This window comes from Anabrus simplex, chromosome 14, assembly GCF_040414725.1.
Source record: "Anabrus simplex isolate iqAnaSimp1 chromosome 14, ASM4041472v1, whole genome shotgun sequence".
Lineage (NCBI taxonomy): Eukaryota > Metazoa > Arthropoda > Insecta > Orthoptera > Tettigoniidae > Anabrus > Anabrus simplex.
In genome coordinates this window covers 90,306,240-90,323,712 of record NC_090278.1, presented here as the reverse complement: position 1 = coordinate 90,323,712, position 17,473 = coordinate 90,306,240, and the positions used below count along the sequence as shown (strand labels likewise).

At 40.1% G+C, this 17,473-nt stretch overlaps 1 protein-coding gene across 2 annotated transcripts; it reads left to right on the top strand.

Moving 5' to 3' along the window:
* Positions 1-1,943: 1,943 nt before the first annotated feature.
* LOC136885595 (uncharacterized) lies at positions 1,944-17,225 on the top strand. Of its 2 annotated transcripts, none has more exons than XM_067158262.2 (8): positions 1,944-2,169; positions 6,479-6,630; positions 10,041-10,161; positions 12,073-12,207; positions 12,292-12,417; positions 13,432-13,564; positions 16,628-16,856; positions 17,058-17,225. In XM_067158262.2, the coding sequence occupies exons 1-8, from the start codon at positions 1,979-1,981 to the stop codon at positions 17,123-17,125; spliced, it is 1,155 nt and encodes a 384-aa protein (XP_067014363.2). In that variant the 5' UTR covers positions 1,944-1,978; the 3' UTR covers positions 17,126-17,225. The 2 variants fall into 2 exon arrangements, with proteins under 2 accessions (XP_067014363.2, XP_067014364.2); XM_067158263.2 differs by lacking the exon at positions 1,944-2,169 and adding an exon at positions 5,051-6,083.
* The last annotated feature ends 248 nt before the right edge of the window (positions 17,226-17,473 follow it).

The window sequence follows — 17,473 nt, the reverse complement described above, 5'->3', positions numbered from 1 at the left end:
TTATCTCTGACTGTGTCTCACAACCTACACTTTGACGGCCTGTGGCGTCCTAAAGAAGTCTTTCAACTTCCGAAGCTGTGAAGAGTTGGTTATTTGCAGCTACATATTCCTACAATTGGGCCCAAATGAGTTCTATGGTGTTAAAATGGCAATGGTATGGTGGAAGGCGAACAACTTTATGCCCCTGCCTCTTGGCTATTTTTGTCCATCACGTAAACTGGGTACTAGGGCTTGTTTTGTTTCACAAGATGCAAGAGATCCCCCGTTGCTCATGTCATCGTGAACTGAAATATTCTGCTCCTTGGACCACTCAATCAGCTCATTATTTCTAGCCCTCATTGTTGGTGCTTTGTCAAGAATGACCATGAACTTGACAAAGACTGCAAAAAGAACTGAGCACAATACAACACACAGCTGATAGCACATGGTTATAGAAAACAACAGATTGACAATACTGGTAACTGGAACTAGATTCTAACCCGCTCTCTCAGAGCAATGGGCTGCCTATGATTGGCTGTTTATTAATTCATATAGCCTCCGCCAAAAGGCAGCGCTCAAATATCAAGTCGAAACTCATAAGAACTTAACTACAGAAGAGCTCGTTTCTATGATTAAAATGTATCCACAACATAATGAACAAGAGGAGTTCCGCCAACTTAGCCTGATAACTAAGCAAAGCAAAGTCATCTCCGTACAGGCCATGAAGGCTCTTGGAGGGGTGGAAGGTAAAGGCTTCCTTTATCCGTAACCTCGGCACTTGATGGGGTAGAGTGGTTAGCTTTACGCCCGGCCGCCTTTGCCCCCAGGAATTAACCTGTTACTCATTTTTTGTGTAGGCTGAGTGAACTTCAGGGCCATGTGCACCTCCGAAAGTGGAAATCTCGTTTCTTAAATTTTATGACATCATGGTGGGGATTTGAACCCACATCCTTCCGGGCGAACTGAGCACGCCTTTACCGCCTTGGCCAGACAACCCCTAGCCTGATAACTACTGTATTTTCATTCCTGCCCTGAAGGAGGAAGCGCGCCTCCCAGATGGGGCCGCCGTCTCTCAGGCCAGGAGATTCGTATCGGAGAAGGTGAGGGGGTTGGCGACCGTGGCTATACTAGGAACTGTCCCGGCATTCGCCTTAGTGCAGGAAAATGGAAAACCCGGGAAAACCATTCTCAGGACAACTGACTGTGAGGACCAGTCCCTCTCCATCTCCCAAATGCAGAGGCGTAGAACCACGGTACAGTTGTGGCCACCCCTCCTCTGCTCGGTTAGTCAGTCTGAGTGCAGAGCTGTCGGACCACAGACCCCATCAGCATCAGCCGACTAGCGTGATAAATATTCAGACCAGCTTTATGACAGTATTGCCAAATTTTACTAAATATGAATCAAGAAGGTATTTTAAGATAGACACTTCAAGTTTATTTTTAAGCATCTATGTTTTCACCAGCCATCATTTTATACTGCACTTTTATATATTTATGTAGTTTTTAAGATGTTTTTTTCAAATGTCAAACTAACTGAAGATGGCCCAAGAAGGGTTGAAACATGTTCTGAAAATTTTTCATATGTCTAAATTCAACACACATTTTAGTGTTTAGTCTAAGTTGTATTGAAAAACTGGACCCATAAGAACAAATTATTTTAAGAATAAATATTTGAGAATTCTAAGTCAACACGGAACCATCATGAAATTTATTGTTTGTTTGGGTTGCAGACATTCACTAGTGGTTTTGAGAGACATCTGTCATTGAAAATAAGAACCTAAAGGAAATATTTCATTAACATCTGTTGCAAATATTAATAAAGAACGAGAAACATGTATATTCATGCTTTTAACTTGTGTGACCTTCATGAAGCAATATTCCTGTGGATTCTTGGGATTATTTTTATCTGTATATATCCAGGATTTTATGTTAAGATATTTGTTGTATTGGTGTGGTGAGGTCAGTAGAAGTTAGATAACGTGAACTGCGTGTGATAAGAATGAACGAGAACTGCCAAGGTCAATCATTTGTAAGCCACATTGAGTACAAGATGTCTCACACAAGTCTGGTATGTCTGAGTGACTTCGAGAGGGAAGCTGAACAGATACTACCTCGCAGCACCTGGCACTACATCCGCAGCGGTGCCGGTCACGAGGAGGGCCTGGTGTGGAACCAAGAGGCTTTCAAGAGGTGAGCAGCATTGAATGTTGTAAATGATATGCGAGGGTTAGTGAGTACCTACATCATCTAGTTCATATCAGAATAAGGCAAACTAGACCTCGGAATTTTAGCCAAGAAGGTATCAAAGTTTTGACACCTAATGGTCACCTCATAAGTTGTTCTGCCATTCTGCAGGTCCGATCATGGCTGTTACGTCCATATCTCTGTGTCTTGTGCCATTTTCATTACTTCTGCATATCCTTCCTTTCCTTTTCTAATGTTGTCTAATAGCTGCTATGTCCTCCTCCCCCTTCTCTTCCTCTTTCCTCGTTTCCCTTTTACCATCCCTTCCACTGCCACTTGTAATAAGGATTCATTCCTTAGAATAATTTATGTATTTATTTATCCTCCTGTTCAATACATTATTTCATCTCTTACGATGAAGTATTAAGTTTAGTCACACATGTTTCGACTACTTATGAGTCATAAGATGTACAATATTATAGGTTAGGATCCACCTTTCAATACTCCGTAATAAGATGGTAAAAAGTAGTTACAACCTGTTTAATGGGACCGGTTTCAACACATTTTAAGTGTCATCATCAGCCAATTTGCGAAGATCTTAAAACAACTAGCACATTGAATACAGGCAAAAAATTAACATTGTATCATAACGTAGCAATTCAGTAAATGTTCAAAACACAATAATCACAGTCAAGAGAGTCATCATTTTCATTTCCCCTTGTCCAGCTCCTGCCAGGTTGGGGTGTTGATGGCACCACTCCACTGTTGACTCTCCTTCCACCACTCCTCTTCAGTAATTGTATTCTGTGAGTCTTCTTTTTCTTATACTGTTATTGACAGAGACCATCCATCTTGCTCTGGGCCATCTTCTTCCCCAGTTTCCTTCTATCTTAGCCTCCAACACTTATTTCGGTATCCTTCCCTCCTCCAGCCTCGTAACATGTCCAGATCGTCTCAATTGATTATTCTCCATCCTATCACTCAGTTTTTCCTACCCCTATCTCTTTTCTGACCTCAACATTTCTTATTCAGTCTCTCCTTGTCTTCCCTACCATACTCCTCAGGAACTTCATCTCACTGGCCTGAAGTTTACTCTTATTTCTTGCTGTCGAAGTCCAAGTCTCTGATGCATAGGGGTATAGTACATCTTGTACATTATCTCTTTATATTTCATAGGAACTTCTCTGTTCCACACCAGGTTCCTTACATTCTGGTGGAATGTATTTCCCACTTACGCTCTTCTGCTGATCTCCTTATCCAACCTTGCATTATTTCTCTTCACAGATATTTGAAGCATTCAACAGCCTCAAGGTTTTGTCCCCTGATACTGACGATTCCTTTTCCTTCTCCTTCTTCTCTTGTCATCACCACTGTTTTGATCTTCTCCACACTGATTTTTATACCATACTTCTCAATATAATTAAAACATTAGTAGATTAAAATAATGTATACACTGTAAAGTCCTTATTATTGGAATATTTACAGTCCAATAAAAAACATTTAAAAAAAAGCAAAGTCATCTCTGTACAGGCCATGAAGGCCTTTGGAGGGACAGAAGGTAAATGTTTCCACTATCCGTAACCTCGGCACTTGATGGAGTAGAGGGGTTAGCTCTACGCCCGGCCGCCTTTGCCCCCAGGAATTAACCTGGTACTCATTTTTGGTGTAGGCTGAGTGAACCTCAGGGCCATGTGCACCTCTGGAAGTGGAAATCTCATTTCTTAAATTTTACGACTTCCTGATGAGGATTCAAACCCGCGTTCTTCCGGGCGAACCGAGCACGCCTTAACCGTCTTGGCCAGGCAGCCCCTAAACAACAACAACAAAAAATATTACTGTTAATAATACATAACATTGTGAAACATTATTCAAAACAACAAAAACAGTTGCAACAGATAAAATACTCAAGTTACAAGGGAGAATAGTGAAAACCTGTTTAAATAAAAATTATCAAGTAAACGGAGTCTGGAGACTAGCTTCCAATGAAACAGCTTATAAAGAAATAGAATCTGTGACTAGCACAATGAAAAAGAAATGAATTTCATTCTTAGGGAATCTAATACAGTCACCAGAAAATAGAATCAGTAGAAAAATTATGTAAGAGTAAGAATAATATTAGATGGATCACAGAACTTAAAGAAGACATGAGAGAGTTACATATTACAATAGAAGATTTAAAATACAAAACTAATACACTCGAGATATTGAAAGATACACACACTAGAGTACAGATGAAAATCAACATCACAGAAGAGTGATTCCAGAAGCAGAAAGAAAATTACGTTCAGAAAGGATGAAATAGTATTGGACTGACAGAAAGAAGAAAAACCCCCATAAACCTGACCAGAGTAGTCCTATGTTGGCTAAAAAATTAAAATAAATAAATATATAACATTGTAAGGTGTAGCCTTTTGTCTGTTCATAATTTATCAGGACTATTAATATCCTGCCTCTCTTGTGTAGTTTGAACAGTGTGCTACTTGTACATCTTGGTTCTATGTATATGTTGGTGTATTTATTGGGCAACTTTATGTTGTAATATTTTTGTTCCTACTAGTGAGTGTAACCGTCAAATAGGTATTGTATTTTTGCCCTCTTAAGTGTCCTGGACCTGTTGTTTTTGGAGTCTGCCTCTCTACATAAAGTTGCCCAATAACTACTCCAATATATACATGGAAACAAGATGTACAAGTAGCACACTGTTCAAACTATACAAGAGAGGCAGGATTTTAATAGTCATAAATTACGAACAGACAAAAGGCTATGCCTTACAATGTTAATCAGTAGTCAAAATATGTCTGAATAAACTTAATAATGAAATAATGTATTGAACAGGAGGATAAATAAAGTACATAAACATTATTGTAAAATTTGAACGGTCAATACAGAAAATGAAATTGGTAATCTGTAATAATAAGGAATTATGTTACAGATTATGTCCTATACAGTTTTGCTTTCTTTTTCAAATCACGGTTTGTATGCTTCTCTCTCCTCTACTCTCTTCAGTACTTCCGCATTCGTTACTGATTCCTAAAACAGAATTCACATATTATTTTTTTCCCTAGTGGTTTAACGTCGCACTAACACATCGTAAGTTTTAGGCGACACAAGGGTCGGGGAGGAAGCGTCCAATGCCTTACAGCTACAGCATTTGTCTGGTGTGAAAATGGGAAACCATGGAAAACCATCTTCAGAGCTGCCGATGGTGGGATTCGAAACCACCATCTACTGAATGCAAGCTCACAGCTACACGACCCTAACTGCACGGCCAACTCACTTGGTAATTTCACAATAACAATTTATTTTACAGTATTATCATCATCTCCTCCCTTTGTGCACTGGTAGCGGAGTGTCAACCTCCAGATCCCAAGATCATGGATTAAAATCCGGCAGAGGTAGTTGGATGTCAGGAAAAAACTCCATTCGACACTCCATGTCGTACAATGTTGGCATGTGAAATATCTCTGGTGACATATTTGGTATTTACCTGAGAATATTAATTAAAAGTCAGTTGTGGTTCACCCGACAGAGATTCAGTTTACACTGCCCTCTGGTAGAGTAAAACAGAAACAAAAATTGAAACGCAGGCAGCCTAAATGGGGTCGTATTAAAGTACTTGGTAGCTGAGGTCGTACAATTATTATTATTTTAAAAAATTTCAATCAATAGGTAGCAGGTAGGGACCCTCTTCGGAGGCAGCCCTACCCAGGGAGTGGCGCCCCTGCCTGTGTGAGTCCCAGAGCACACTGACCCGGTGTGTAACATCTGGAAAGGGTCCCAGCTCAGGGTTACGAGCGAAGACCTGAGCGGCATCTACGGCGGAGAAGGTGGTCTTCGGTACAGTGGAGGTGGCACAAAAGGCAACCCTGGACTCAGGGATAAATGAGGCTTTTTAAGGGGCCGACGGTTGCTTGGTCGAGGTAATACAATAAAAAGCCATCTAGCAGCTTTTATTCAATTAAGGGACAAGTTCTTTTTAATATTATTTTACATATGTTGTTTGTGTTTTTGTGGCAAGATCATGGCTGAAGATGTTTCCCATGGAAAATGAAACATGTACCAACAAAAAAATATTTTTAAAATAATTTAATGTTATTGTTATCTTACGATTTTAAAGCGGTAGAAAGGTGGAACTTCCCATACATTTTGGAATTTGTAATATATAAGATATCATTTCAGTAACACATTCTGTTGCTCAGTAAGAAAGGGTGGAATATGCCCTATTTTTCAAAAGTGTAGGTCCTCCCTTAAAAAATACTTTTACATCATCAAAAACCAGACCCTGGTTATAACTTGTATTCTTGTGTTCTTGAAGGTTGCGCATCAGGCCGACAGTCCTACGAGACGTGTCACAGCGCAATCTGTCTGCGTCTGTATTGGGGCGAAGAGTGCCGATACCCGTTGGTGTATCTCCAACAGCCTTCCACGGTCTCTCCCATCATGACGGAGAATGCGCCACCGCTAGAGGTAATCTTCTTCTTATTATTATTATCTTTTTTTCCAAATTTATTGGAACCGATACATATATGGATTTGTCTCAGTTTTACGGTTGAATGGCCTTCCCACTTTTATTTATAAATAAAAGTTTTAATCACACCATTAATTTGAGGTAATTAGCATTAAGTCATTCAAAAGTTGCTTTCCGTCACACCGACACATATATGTCTCATGGCGACGATGGGATGGGAAAGGCCTAGGAATTTGAAGGAAGCGGCCGTGGCCTTAATTAAGGTACAGCCCCGGCATTTGCCTGGTGTGAAAATGGGAAACCACGGAAAACCATCTTCAGGGCTGCCGACAGTGGGGCTCGAACCCACTATCTCCCGATTACTGGATACTGGTCGCACTTAGCGACTGCAGCTATCGAGCTCGGTCAAATAGGATAAAAAACACAACCAAGACAGAAACATAACAATGAAATGACCATTTAGAGAAGTCAAATGGGATTGTGAAAGTTCTGTAAAAGAAGGATAGGGGCTGCCTGGCCGAGGCGGTAAAGGCGCGCTCGGTTCGCCCGGAAGGACGTGGGTTCGAATACCCATCAGGAAGTCGTAAAATTTAACAAATAAGATTTCCACTTCCGGAGTTCCATATGGCCCTGAGGTTCACTCACCCTACACCAAAAATGAGTACCAGGTTAATTCCTGGGGGCAAAGGGAACTGGGCGTAGAGCTACCCACTCTACCCCATCAAGTGCCGAGGCTATGGATAGTGGAAGCCTTTACCTTCCACCCCTCCCAGGGCCTTCTTGGCCTGTACGGAGAAGACTTTGCTTTTTTTTTTCTTTTTTTTTTTTTTTTTTTTTTTGCTGTAAAAAATAAAATGAGCAAGGAGATGTGTACAAACAGTGGGTTAAAATGTTATGTATCTAGTCCATAATATTATATGTTGGCTTAAAATCTTGATGTCTAATAAAATAAAGTGACAACCACACTTTAACTTAAAATAGTCAACTGAACATCTAGACCAGTGATCGCCAAACTGTCGATTGTGAAATACGAGTAGCTTGTGGGGTCATTCTTGGCAGATTGCAGTAACACTCAGGTTGGCTAATCTAGAGTTGCTCCACTGAGCTTAGACTGCATTTCCTGCCTTAATAGAATTTCTGAAAGACCAGGGCAAATCTTTCCGTGAACTACAAGATCCGGTTTGGCTGCAGGATTTTGCTTTTCTCGCAGACATCACTGAAAAGTTAAATACCCTTAACTTGCAGCTTCAAGGTAAGGATAAAGATATTCACGGAACAATTTCAGATGTTGCTTCATTCTCAAAAACTGCTGGAACTTTGGGAAAAATGACATCCAGGGGGAATACAAACACTTTGCACGTTTGAAACAAACCCTTGAAAAGCAAGGCTCTTCAACGCCTCCTTACAACAGCAAACAATAGCTCGCCATTCACGGAAAGGAATTGTGACAGATGAGGCCTTTTGTGACGCGTTCCGACAGGCTAGGACTGCTCGTTAGTGAGCGAGATCAGTTTGAGGCGAGACCTGTTGTCAACGCCTCAACGGAAAGACCTCGCCTCACAGATCAAGCCTCTTGTAAGGAAAGCATGGAGTGGTCAAAGGTACTGCTAGAGAAATTTATTGAAATGTACAAAGAGCGGCCGTGTCTCTGACAATTAAAACATGAGGTGTCGCAGTGTCACAATCAAGTGTTCTTCAGTATCCTCCTTTCCTCCTTATTCAGCTTAGAAGCTGCAATACCCACAGTAAATACGCTTTCAACTAGACTGTTCACCAGTAATAGCTATGCAAAACAAGTCATTATGTATGTGTTGTGTATGTTTGGTATTCAGCCCGAAGGCTGGTTTGATCCTCCACAGCTATGCCAACAGCTGTCATAGATAGCCTAGGCGTCACTGAAGAGGCATAAGTTACTATGGAAATGAGCAGTGAGGTAGTTTCCTGTTGCTTTCCTCACCGAGCCAGAAGTTGCTCGCATATCAGTCTGCCAAGCCCACTGAAATGCACGCATCAGCTGACCCTATGAGTGATATTTTCATACCATTCATAACAGGGACTGGCTCCCTAAGGAATGGTATTACTAGCATCGCTCATACCTCAGTCACTTTCATATTGTCAAAGCCAAGGATGAGACTGAGACAGATCAAACATTTAACGTAATAACGAGAAAAATCCATACACGCTTACATAACAGCATAACATAATCGCTGTGGTCCATTCGCAAATAATTCTTGTAATCATCGGGTTCATTTTCTCTCAGGTGTTGTAGGCCTATCAGACTCATGTGACTAAAGCTGTCTTGCTTTCTTATCCATGATTTGTCCGACTCGTTGGCTGAATGGTCAGCGTACTGGCCTTCGGTTCAGAGGGTCCCGGGTTCGATTCCCGGCCGGGTCGGGGATTTTAACCATCATTGGTTAATTAAAATGGCCCAGGGGCTGGGTGTTTGTGCTGTCCCCATCATCCCTGCAACTCACACACCACATATAACACTATCCACCACCACAATAACATGCAGTTTACCTATGCATGGCAGATGCCGCCCACCCTCATCGGAGGGTCTGCCTTATAAGGGCTGCACTCGGCTAGAAATAGCCACACAAAATTAATTATCCATGATTTCATCCACTTCAATCAAATGTTCTTTTTGCATTATTTAACATATAGCAAAATGCACATTCCAACAGCTGCAAGAGCAGTTTTATTTTTCCTCTGGACACTGTCTGCTTCAATGTCCATCGCACAGTTCTGAGTATGGCAGACCCGTCTGGCAAGGATTTCAAACTAGTTTGAAAGGCCAGCAGATGAGGCTCGACCTGCCGAGAAGAAAGGGATCATTCCATTAACGGGAGGGTCTGGACTATTGACAGATTATGTTGCACAACACGACATGATGGGAGAGGAAAGGCCTAGGAGTGGGAAGGAAGCGGCCATGGCCTTAATTAAAGTACAGCCCCAGCATTTTCCTGGTGTGAAAATGGGAAACCATGGAAAACCATCTTCACGGCTGCCGACAGTGGGGTTCAAACCCACTATCTCCCGTGTGCAAGCTCACAGCTGTGCGACCCTAACCGCACGGCCAACTTGCCTGGATTTTAAATATTTGAAGTATTTTTATTATTTAATACTGTCAATATTAAAGAAGCAGTAGACTACAGTATATAAATTATCTAAAGCAAACATGATGACTTTGTTATGAAATATGGAGGTGTTTAAAATAATTTTAATGTCTCATATAATAGCCATAAGTCATAGTAAAAGGAATATACAAATACTTCTCTAAATTTAGTGCATTTAATACTAATGACAATGACATATTTAATTACATGTTTCAGTGATATTTACTACATTTTTATGTACAAATTTTGCCCTTTGGTATTACATAAAAATCCACATGCACATGTCTCAGGAGCCGGTGCAGTTGGAGCTATCTTTGTCCTCAGCGTGTGGTCCACCAAGTCGATCGAGGAGGTGGCCGCAGCGGCACCAGACACCATCAAGTGGCAGCATGTCCACTTGTTCTCTGACAGGTGAGTCTTGTACTGACTCAATGAACCATGATTTGTTGTTATTCAAAAGCACCTTCTTAATGTATTTATTTATTTATTTATTTATTTATTTATTTATTCACAAAGCACAAGATACAGCTACACTGAGCAAATTTCACTTGCACTGCCAACAGACTATTTAACCAATGTAAACTTTCATAATAAAATATAACAAACATAACAAACATATAACAAACATAACATTTCAACGTAATCTGGTCTTTACATACATTATTCCCACTGTTCTGCATGTTTGAAAAATATTCCTTTGCAGCGAACTCTATTCTAGTAGCCCACAGTGTGTGCAAAGGGTGGTGTACCAATGCCCTCCAATTCACGTTGTCTTTCTATCATTCTTCTTTGAACACTCTGTCAATGTTGATTCCTGTGCCCTTAATGCACTCCCTCACTCTTATCATTCCATCTAGTTCTGGGCCAGTCTTGAATCAATCTGTATGTGTGCAGCGTTGATGCCGCATCCGTTCCCTCACAAAATATATATATTGTCAAACGCAGCAATGTCAGAACTGTTTCATATCATCTTTCCAGGAGATTTATTCCACAGGCTTGTGAAGTGTTTGTATATAATGGCAAGAATTTATGGTTTCTTCTTCTTCTTCCTACACCCATTCATCACTGCAGATTGGCGACCACCATGAAGTAATTCTCCCTATTTTTTTTGTTTCAATCAATCAATCAATCAATCAATCAATCAATCAATCAGTCAGTCAGTCACTACTGATTTGCATTTAGGACAGTTTTCTACATGGCAGATTACCGAGCGAGTAGGCTGTGCGGTTATGGATGCTCGGCTGTGAGCTTGCATCCGGGAGATAGTAGCTTCAAATTCCACTGTCGGCAGTCCTGAAGATGGTTTTTGGTAGTTTCCCGTTTTCACACCAGGCAAATGCTGGGGCTGTACTTTAATTAAGGCCACGGCCGCTTCCTTCCAACTCCTAGGCCTTTCCTATCCCATCGTCACCATAAGATCTGTCTGTGTCGGTGCAACGTAAAGCTACTAACAAAAAAAAAAATAATAATAAAGTAAAGGAACAAGTTTTTCAAAATCCAAATTGAACTGTTGAGCAGCTTCTGTATTTCCACTCAACGACCCGCCTTTTACACTGACATCACAGATGCCATGTTGCTGTTTAAAGCATGTAAACTATCCGAATGACGCATCAAAATCACCCTCCATCCCAAGAGCTTTGAAGGAAAACTTTGCTTTAGTCATACAGATCGGTCCTGATACTGGAGGCCCTTGAGCTCACTGCTGTGAAACCCACTCCAACACGCAATGTTCAAGCTCCTCAAATGTAGATTTTTTATAGTTTTTCGGTTTGCTATACCACTGTTTGCATCGGACAAACAAACAAATTATAGAAGTTTGTCTTTGTTGCATAAAATATCCTGCACAGTAGAATCATCAACGTTATATTGGACACATAGGTGTTTAACGGTAGAACCTCGTTCTATATTTTGTACAAAATCCAACTTCTGTTGAATCGTCAAAACGACACGCTTCCGTTTGGTTGCCATGACTGAGAGTGGGGCGGTGTGGAGTAGAGCAGGTGCTCGCGGCCGGTGACACACCAGCTACAAATAACATCAAGTTCGCGCCACCCCTGCTACTATTACGACTCGGCAATATTATCCCAACCGTTTGTAATTCTGTATTAGTGCAACTGCTAACACTCATGGATTTTTAGTGTTTTTTATATCGCAGATAAGCCGCAATGTGGTTGATCCGATTATGGTAAATCGAGAGTGGAGTGTATGTGTAATTTAATCTCTTGCTACTGATAGATAAATAATGGGTCAGCTGGAATCTGTGCAACTTTTCCCAATGTCTTGAAAATATAAAACCACCCCTGACATGTTTATGTGCTTCAGAAACATCACCCACCAACTGGTCAGTCGTGCTGAGAGAGCCGGATTCCAGGCCATTGTGGTGACGGTCGACACACCAGTGATAGCAGTCCGACATGCTGACGTCCACAGCCAGTTCAAGCTGCCCAAGCATCTCAGGTACCGTAATACAGAACGCAGTTAGTTCTTGAGCGGGCTAACATTTTGCATAGAACTGACTTGAATGCCTGTGTCGTTCGACAGCCTTGCCAACTTCAGGGAGGAGGTGATGAGCTTAAAAGACTCCAAAGATATGAAGGGGATAACCAACAGAGCCGATGACATCATCTCGCAGTCGCAGACATGGGAAGATATTAAGTGGCTTAAGAGGTAAGTAATGAGTAAGGCTTGTAACTTGAGGATCTAGAAAAGTCCTGGTTTACGTAATTCTAAATCGCGTCTCATTTCTTATAGGTTTTATCTTGGTTCAGGACCTTTCTAGATCAACTTATGTATTTACAACTCGCATCATAAGAGCCTTTCTTCAAGTACCAATTCAACAAGAACTTCGGCTACTTTACTATGTTCAACCTACTCCTTAATACGATATAAACAAACATATCAGAGTACAAACCGACATATAGAACTTTCCAATGGACACTTTGCTTGTCAATATCAACTTGCAGTGACAACTAATCCATTGGTTACATTGGACACTACATTAAAATTCTTCATTTGTTAAGTCCAAGTTGCAGCCCCATTAGAATAATTTTACTTTTTAATGTGCACTTATTCATATGGAACATTCTGACTTCTTTTAATATGTCAAACATCGCCATAAAGCCTTATAAAATTAATCCGACTGTTCAACAGATAGAAGCAACATAGATCAAAAGCTGACAATTGTTTTTTGCTCCAAGTAGTATTAATTTCTTTTAACTAGTAATTCTTTTAATTAGTAATACTAAGGTGTACACCCTATAGAAAAACAACCATTTTTATCTCACTGACAATCAGCTTGTATATATAAATATAATTTTAGCTTTATCATGTATATTTCTTGAACTATTATTGTGATATAACGATGGGAGTCATGATCAGTGTATTTTGTCTTTGTGTAATTTGTTCCTGGCTGATGATGACATGGAATCTTGTCGAAACCGGTACCAGATGTACAAAAAAACGTGAAAACAAAAATGTAAAATTTTCACATAATATATAGTATTGAAAAGGTGGATATTATCTTTTTCTTTCTGCATTGTGAATCTTGATTCAATACGGAACCTGAAGAATGAAATTCTTGACGTTAAATATTTGTGAATGATCAAATGAAGAGGACATGGAGTGTACTGCCCATTCCCTTGTGGATAGTTGCTTAGATCCATTCACTCTGATCACTTTCAGCATCACCAAGTTACCAGTCATTGCAAAGGGGATCATGACACCAGAGGATGCTGTTGTTGCTGCTGATGTGGGTGTAGCTGGTATATTGGTCTCCAATCATGGTTCCAGACAGCTGGACAGTCTGCCTGCTTCAGTAAGTATCAGATGATCGCTTCCTTTCTTGCATAATTTTTCAAAGGGTGAAGAGTTTAGCCTCAGCAGTGACTCTAGACACCATTTAATCTAGGGAGAGTTTCGAACATGTTCGTTGTCACCATCATCGTTCCCCTTGTCAAGTTATATCTTGGACTGAGTTGTGGATTAGTGATATCCATCTCTGCCCATCTTTCCACCTTTCTTCATGAAATGAATGAAAATCTAGCGGGCAGGATAGGAATTTTGCCAACTGCCGAAGCCTGTCGCACTCTTCTGGGGCAATGATTAATGAATGACAGATAAAATGAAATGATATTGGAGAGTGTTGCTGGAGTGAAATTAGATAAGGAAAACCAGAGTACCCGGAGAAAAACCTGTCCTGCCTCCACTTTGTCTAGCACAGATCTCACATGGAGTGACCAGGATTTGAACCATGGAGCCCAACGGTGAGAAGCCACTGTGCTGCCGCCTGAGCCATGGAGGCTCCTACCTCTCTTCATGAAAGATTTTGAAAATTTGCCATTCTGTTCCTTAGATCTATTTCTTCTCTCCATTGTTTCCTGGGTCTATTTCTTGGTCTTTTCCCTCTAATCTCCAGTTCAAGCATCGACTTTGGGGTCCACATTCCTCCCATTCTTATCACATACCCATATCACCTCAGCCTCCTGTCCATATACACCTACTGTTTATCGTATTACCGTATTTCTTATTCAGTCCTGTCTTGTCTTGGCCAGCATACTTCTTAGGAATTTCATGTCACTTAAATGGATTTTGCTTTGCTTTGGTCATTACACAAGTATCAGTTCTTCTTGGAAGCTGACTAATTTGTACTCAATATTCTGGTTGGATAAGGAGATCCAGCAGAAGAGTACAAATGGGGAATACGTTCTACCAGAATGTAAGGAACGTGGTGTGGAACAGAGAAGTTCCTACGAAATGTAGAGACAATGTACAAGATGTATTATACCCTTATATATACGCATACATCAGAGACTTGGAGATTGACAGCAAGAGATGAGAGTTATTCAGGCCAGTGAGATGAAGTTCCTGAGGAGTTTAGCAAGGAAGAAGGGGAGAGACAAAGTAAGAAATGCTGAGGTCAGAAAAGAGACAGGGGTAGAAAAACTGAGTGATAGGATGGAGAAGAATAAATTGAAATGGTTTGGACATGTTATGAGGATGGAAGGATACCAAAACAAAAGTTGCAGGCTAAGATAGAAGGAAAGAGGGAGGCCCAGAGCAAGATGGGTGGAGTCTGTCCAGAACAGTATAAAGAAAAGAAGACTGGAATACAATTACTTAAGAGGAGTGGTGAAAGGAGAGGCAACAGTGGAAAAGTGCCATCAACACCCCGACCCGGCAGGAATTGGACAAGGGGAAATAAAAATTATCATGATGATTCTGAGGTAGTAGTTCTTATCCTAGCAAGGGAAACTCCTCTCAATATCGTTTTGATTGTTGTACAGATATAAACTTTGCAGATTAAGCTTGAAGATTTTGTTTCAAAATATTTGTTGAGGAGTTTCCCTGCTGGTCCCTTTAGAACGGTGATCATGACTTACATTCATGTTGCCAGGACTGATTGACACTCAACAGCTATTAACCTCCCAATATCAAGTATAAATTAGTCAGGTTCCAAGAAGAGATTTTAAGTCATCAAATTTTAAATGTCAGCATATCATCTTTTACAATCAGAAATACCATTACCACAAGACGTAATATACAAGAAGTGCACATTAAAAAGAAGACAATAGTGTTATAAATTATTCATTTAAAATTTTTAGCCAACATAGGACTACTTTAGCCAGATTTATGGAGGTGTTTCTTCTTTTTGTCAGCACAATACTGTTTCATCCTTTCTGAATGTAATTTTCTTTGTGCTTTTGGAATTACTCTTCCTATCCTCTGCTTGTTGATTTTTGTCTGTAGTCTGTGTGTTTATCTTTCAATATCTTGAGTGTATTTTGCTTTGTATTTTAAATCTTCTATTGCAGTATGTAACTCTCTCATGTCTACTTTAAGTTCTGTGATCCATCTAATATTACTCTTACATAATTTTCCTATTATTTTGTTACCGATTCTATTTTCTAGTAACCGTATTAGATGCCCTGAGAATGATATTCGGTTCTATTTCTTTATAATTTTTATTTAAACAGGTTCTCACTATTCTCCTTTCTAACTTGAGTACTCCATCTATTGCAACTGTGTTTGTTGTTTTGAATAATGTTTCATATAACGTTAAAAATTAAATTAAATAATTTTTATCTTTAATGTTTCATATGCAAATGTAATTTGTGGCTTGGTGGCTGTTTTGTAGTGTTTCGATTTGGTTGCTATTGAGAGACACTTTTATAAATATGCAGTGCTCCATTACTTTAGGAGTGTTTATTTATTAATCATTTGTCATGTATTTTAGAATACCTTTCTATCTTCTACAAGCTGAAGATGTCCCCAATGAGAGATGAAACGTACTTTCAATTTAGATTAATTAAAAGTGTATTTCTTTTAAAATGTTAATACAATATTCTGGTATTGAAAAGGTTGGACTCTTCTCAGTTTTGACTTGACTAGTGTCATGTTTTGGTCCCAGCCCACCCGTCACGCTTACGTGCAATCGTCCGGCCATGATCCAAAACAAACACACTGTACCTCGCCAGAAATAAAGTATTAAGCAAGCCGGGCCGATTGGCTCAGATGGTTGAGGCGCTGGCCTTCTGACCCCAACTTGACAGGTTCAATCCTGGCTCAGTCCGGTGGTATTTGAAGGTGCTCAAATATGTCAGCCTTGTCTCGGTAGATTTACTGGCACGTAAAAGAACTCCGTGGTACTAAATTCTGGTACCTCGGCATCTCTGAATTCTGTAAAAGTAGTTAGTAGGACATACAGCAAATATCTTTATTATTAGTAGTAGTATTAAGCAATGGCATATAACTATCATTTGATAAATCAGACTAAAAGCTATATCAGTTCAAGAATTTCAATTCGTAAACTTCACTCGACCTTTTAGTTGTCATTCATACTTCACTTGTGAATGTTACCATCGTATCGTGTGCATTTCAGATCGAGGTCCTTCCGGAGATAGTAAAAGCTGTCGGTGATAGATGCGAGATATACCTGGATGGAGGTATTCGCCAGGGGGTCGACGTGTTCCGAGCTTTAGCTCTCGGAGCCAGGATGGTGTTTGTGGGGCGACCTGCTATCTGGGGTCTTGCAGTGGATGGAGAGCAGGGTGTAGCCAAAGTTCTCAATGTCCTGAAGAACGAACTGGATCATGCCTTTGCTTTGTCAGGTAAGAAAAACAAAGTCATCCAAGCATTTCAATACTACATATTGCTTACTACAGTATGCGAAAAAATACAGCACTAGAGCTAGCAGCATATATGACTAAAAATGCCTTCAAATAATAGCCATAGGTAAATTAATTTATTTTTTTTAATCATCTCGTGTTCCATTAGTTTTCATGTTTTATGAAAACGACCTTCTGTTGTAGGCTGTACTTCTGTGAAGGACATCAAACCAGACACGGTGGTACACGAGTCAAGATACAGTCGCCTCTAAAAATACGTGCATCATCTTGATACAGAGGAATAATATTATTATTGTACATATGTTGTTGATTGAAAGAAAAAATACAATTGTAATAAGTTGTAATTTAATATCATAATCATCTATTTCCTTCATCAACCATCAGCAGTATCTCCAGTTTTCATCCACATCAGCCAAAACGATCTCTACCATTCAGCCTCCCCATCCAGGGCAAATAGATTTATTCAAATTCTAAACCCATTTCTCCTACTACAACAACATCATCATCATCATCATCATCATCATCATCATCATGAGGATAGGGGTTACCCTCAACCAGTTGGCTGACCACTACATCTCCTGTCATGAACTCTGTTCCCA

Excerpts from the sequence above, each read along its gene's own strand:
- LOC136885595 (XM_067158262.2), top strand. The coding sequence starts at position 1,979 with ATGAACGAGAACTGCCAAGGTCAATCATTTGTAAGCCACATTGAGTAC. Across the intron at positions 2,170-6,478 it reads AACCAAGAGGCTTTCAAGAG|GTTGCGCATCAGGCCGACAG; the intron begins GTGAGCAGCATT and ends GTGTTCTTGAAG. Across the intron at positions 10,162-12,072 it reads GTCCACTTGTTCTCTGACAG|AAACATCACCCACCAACTGG; the intron begins GTGAGTCTTGTA and ends TATGTGCTTCAG.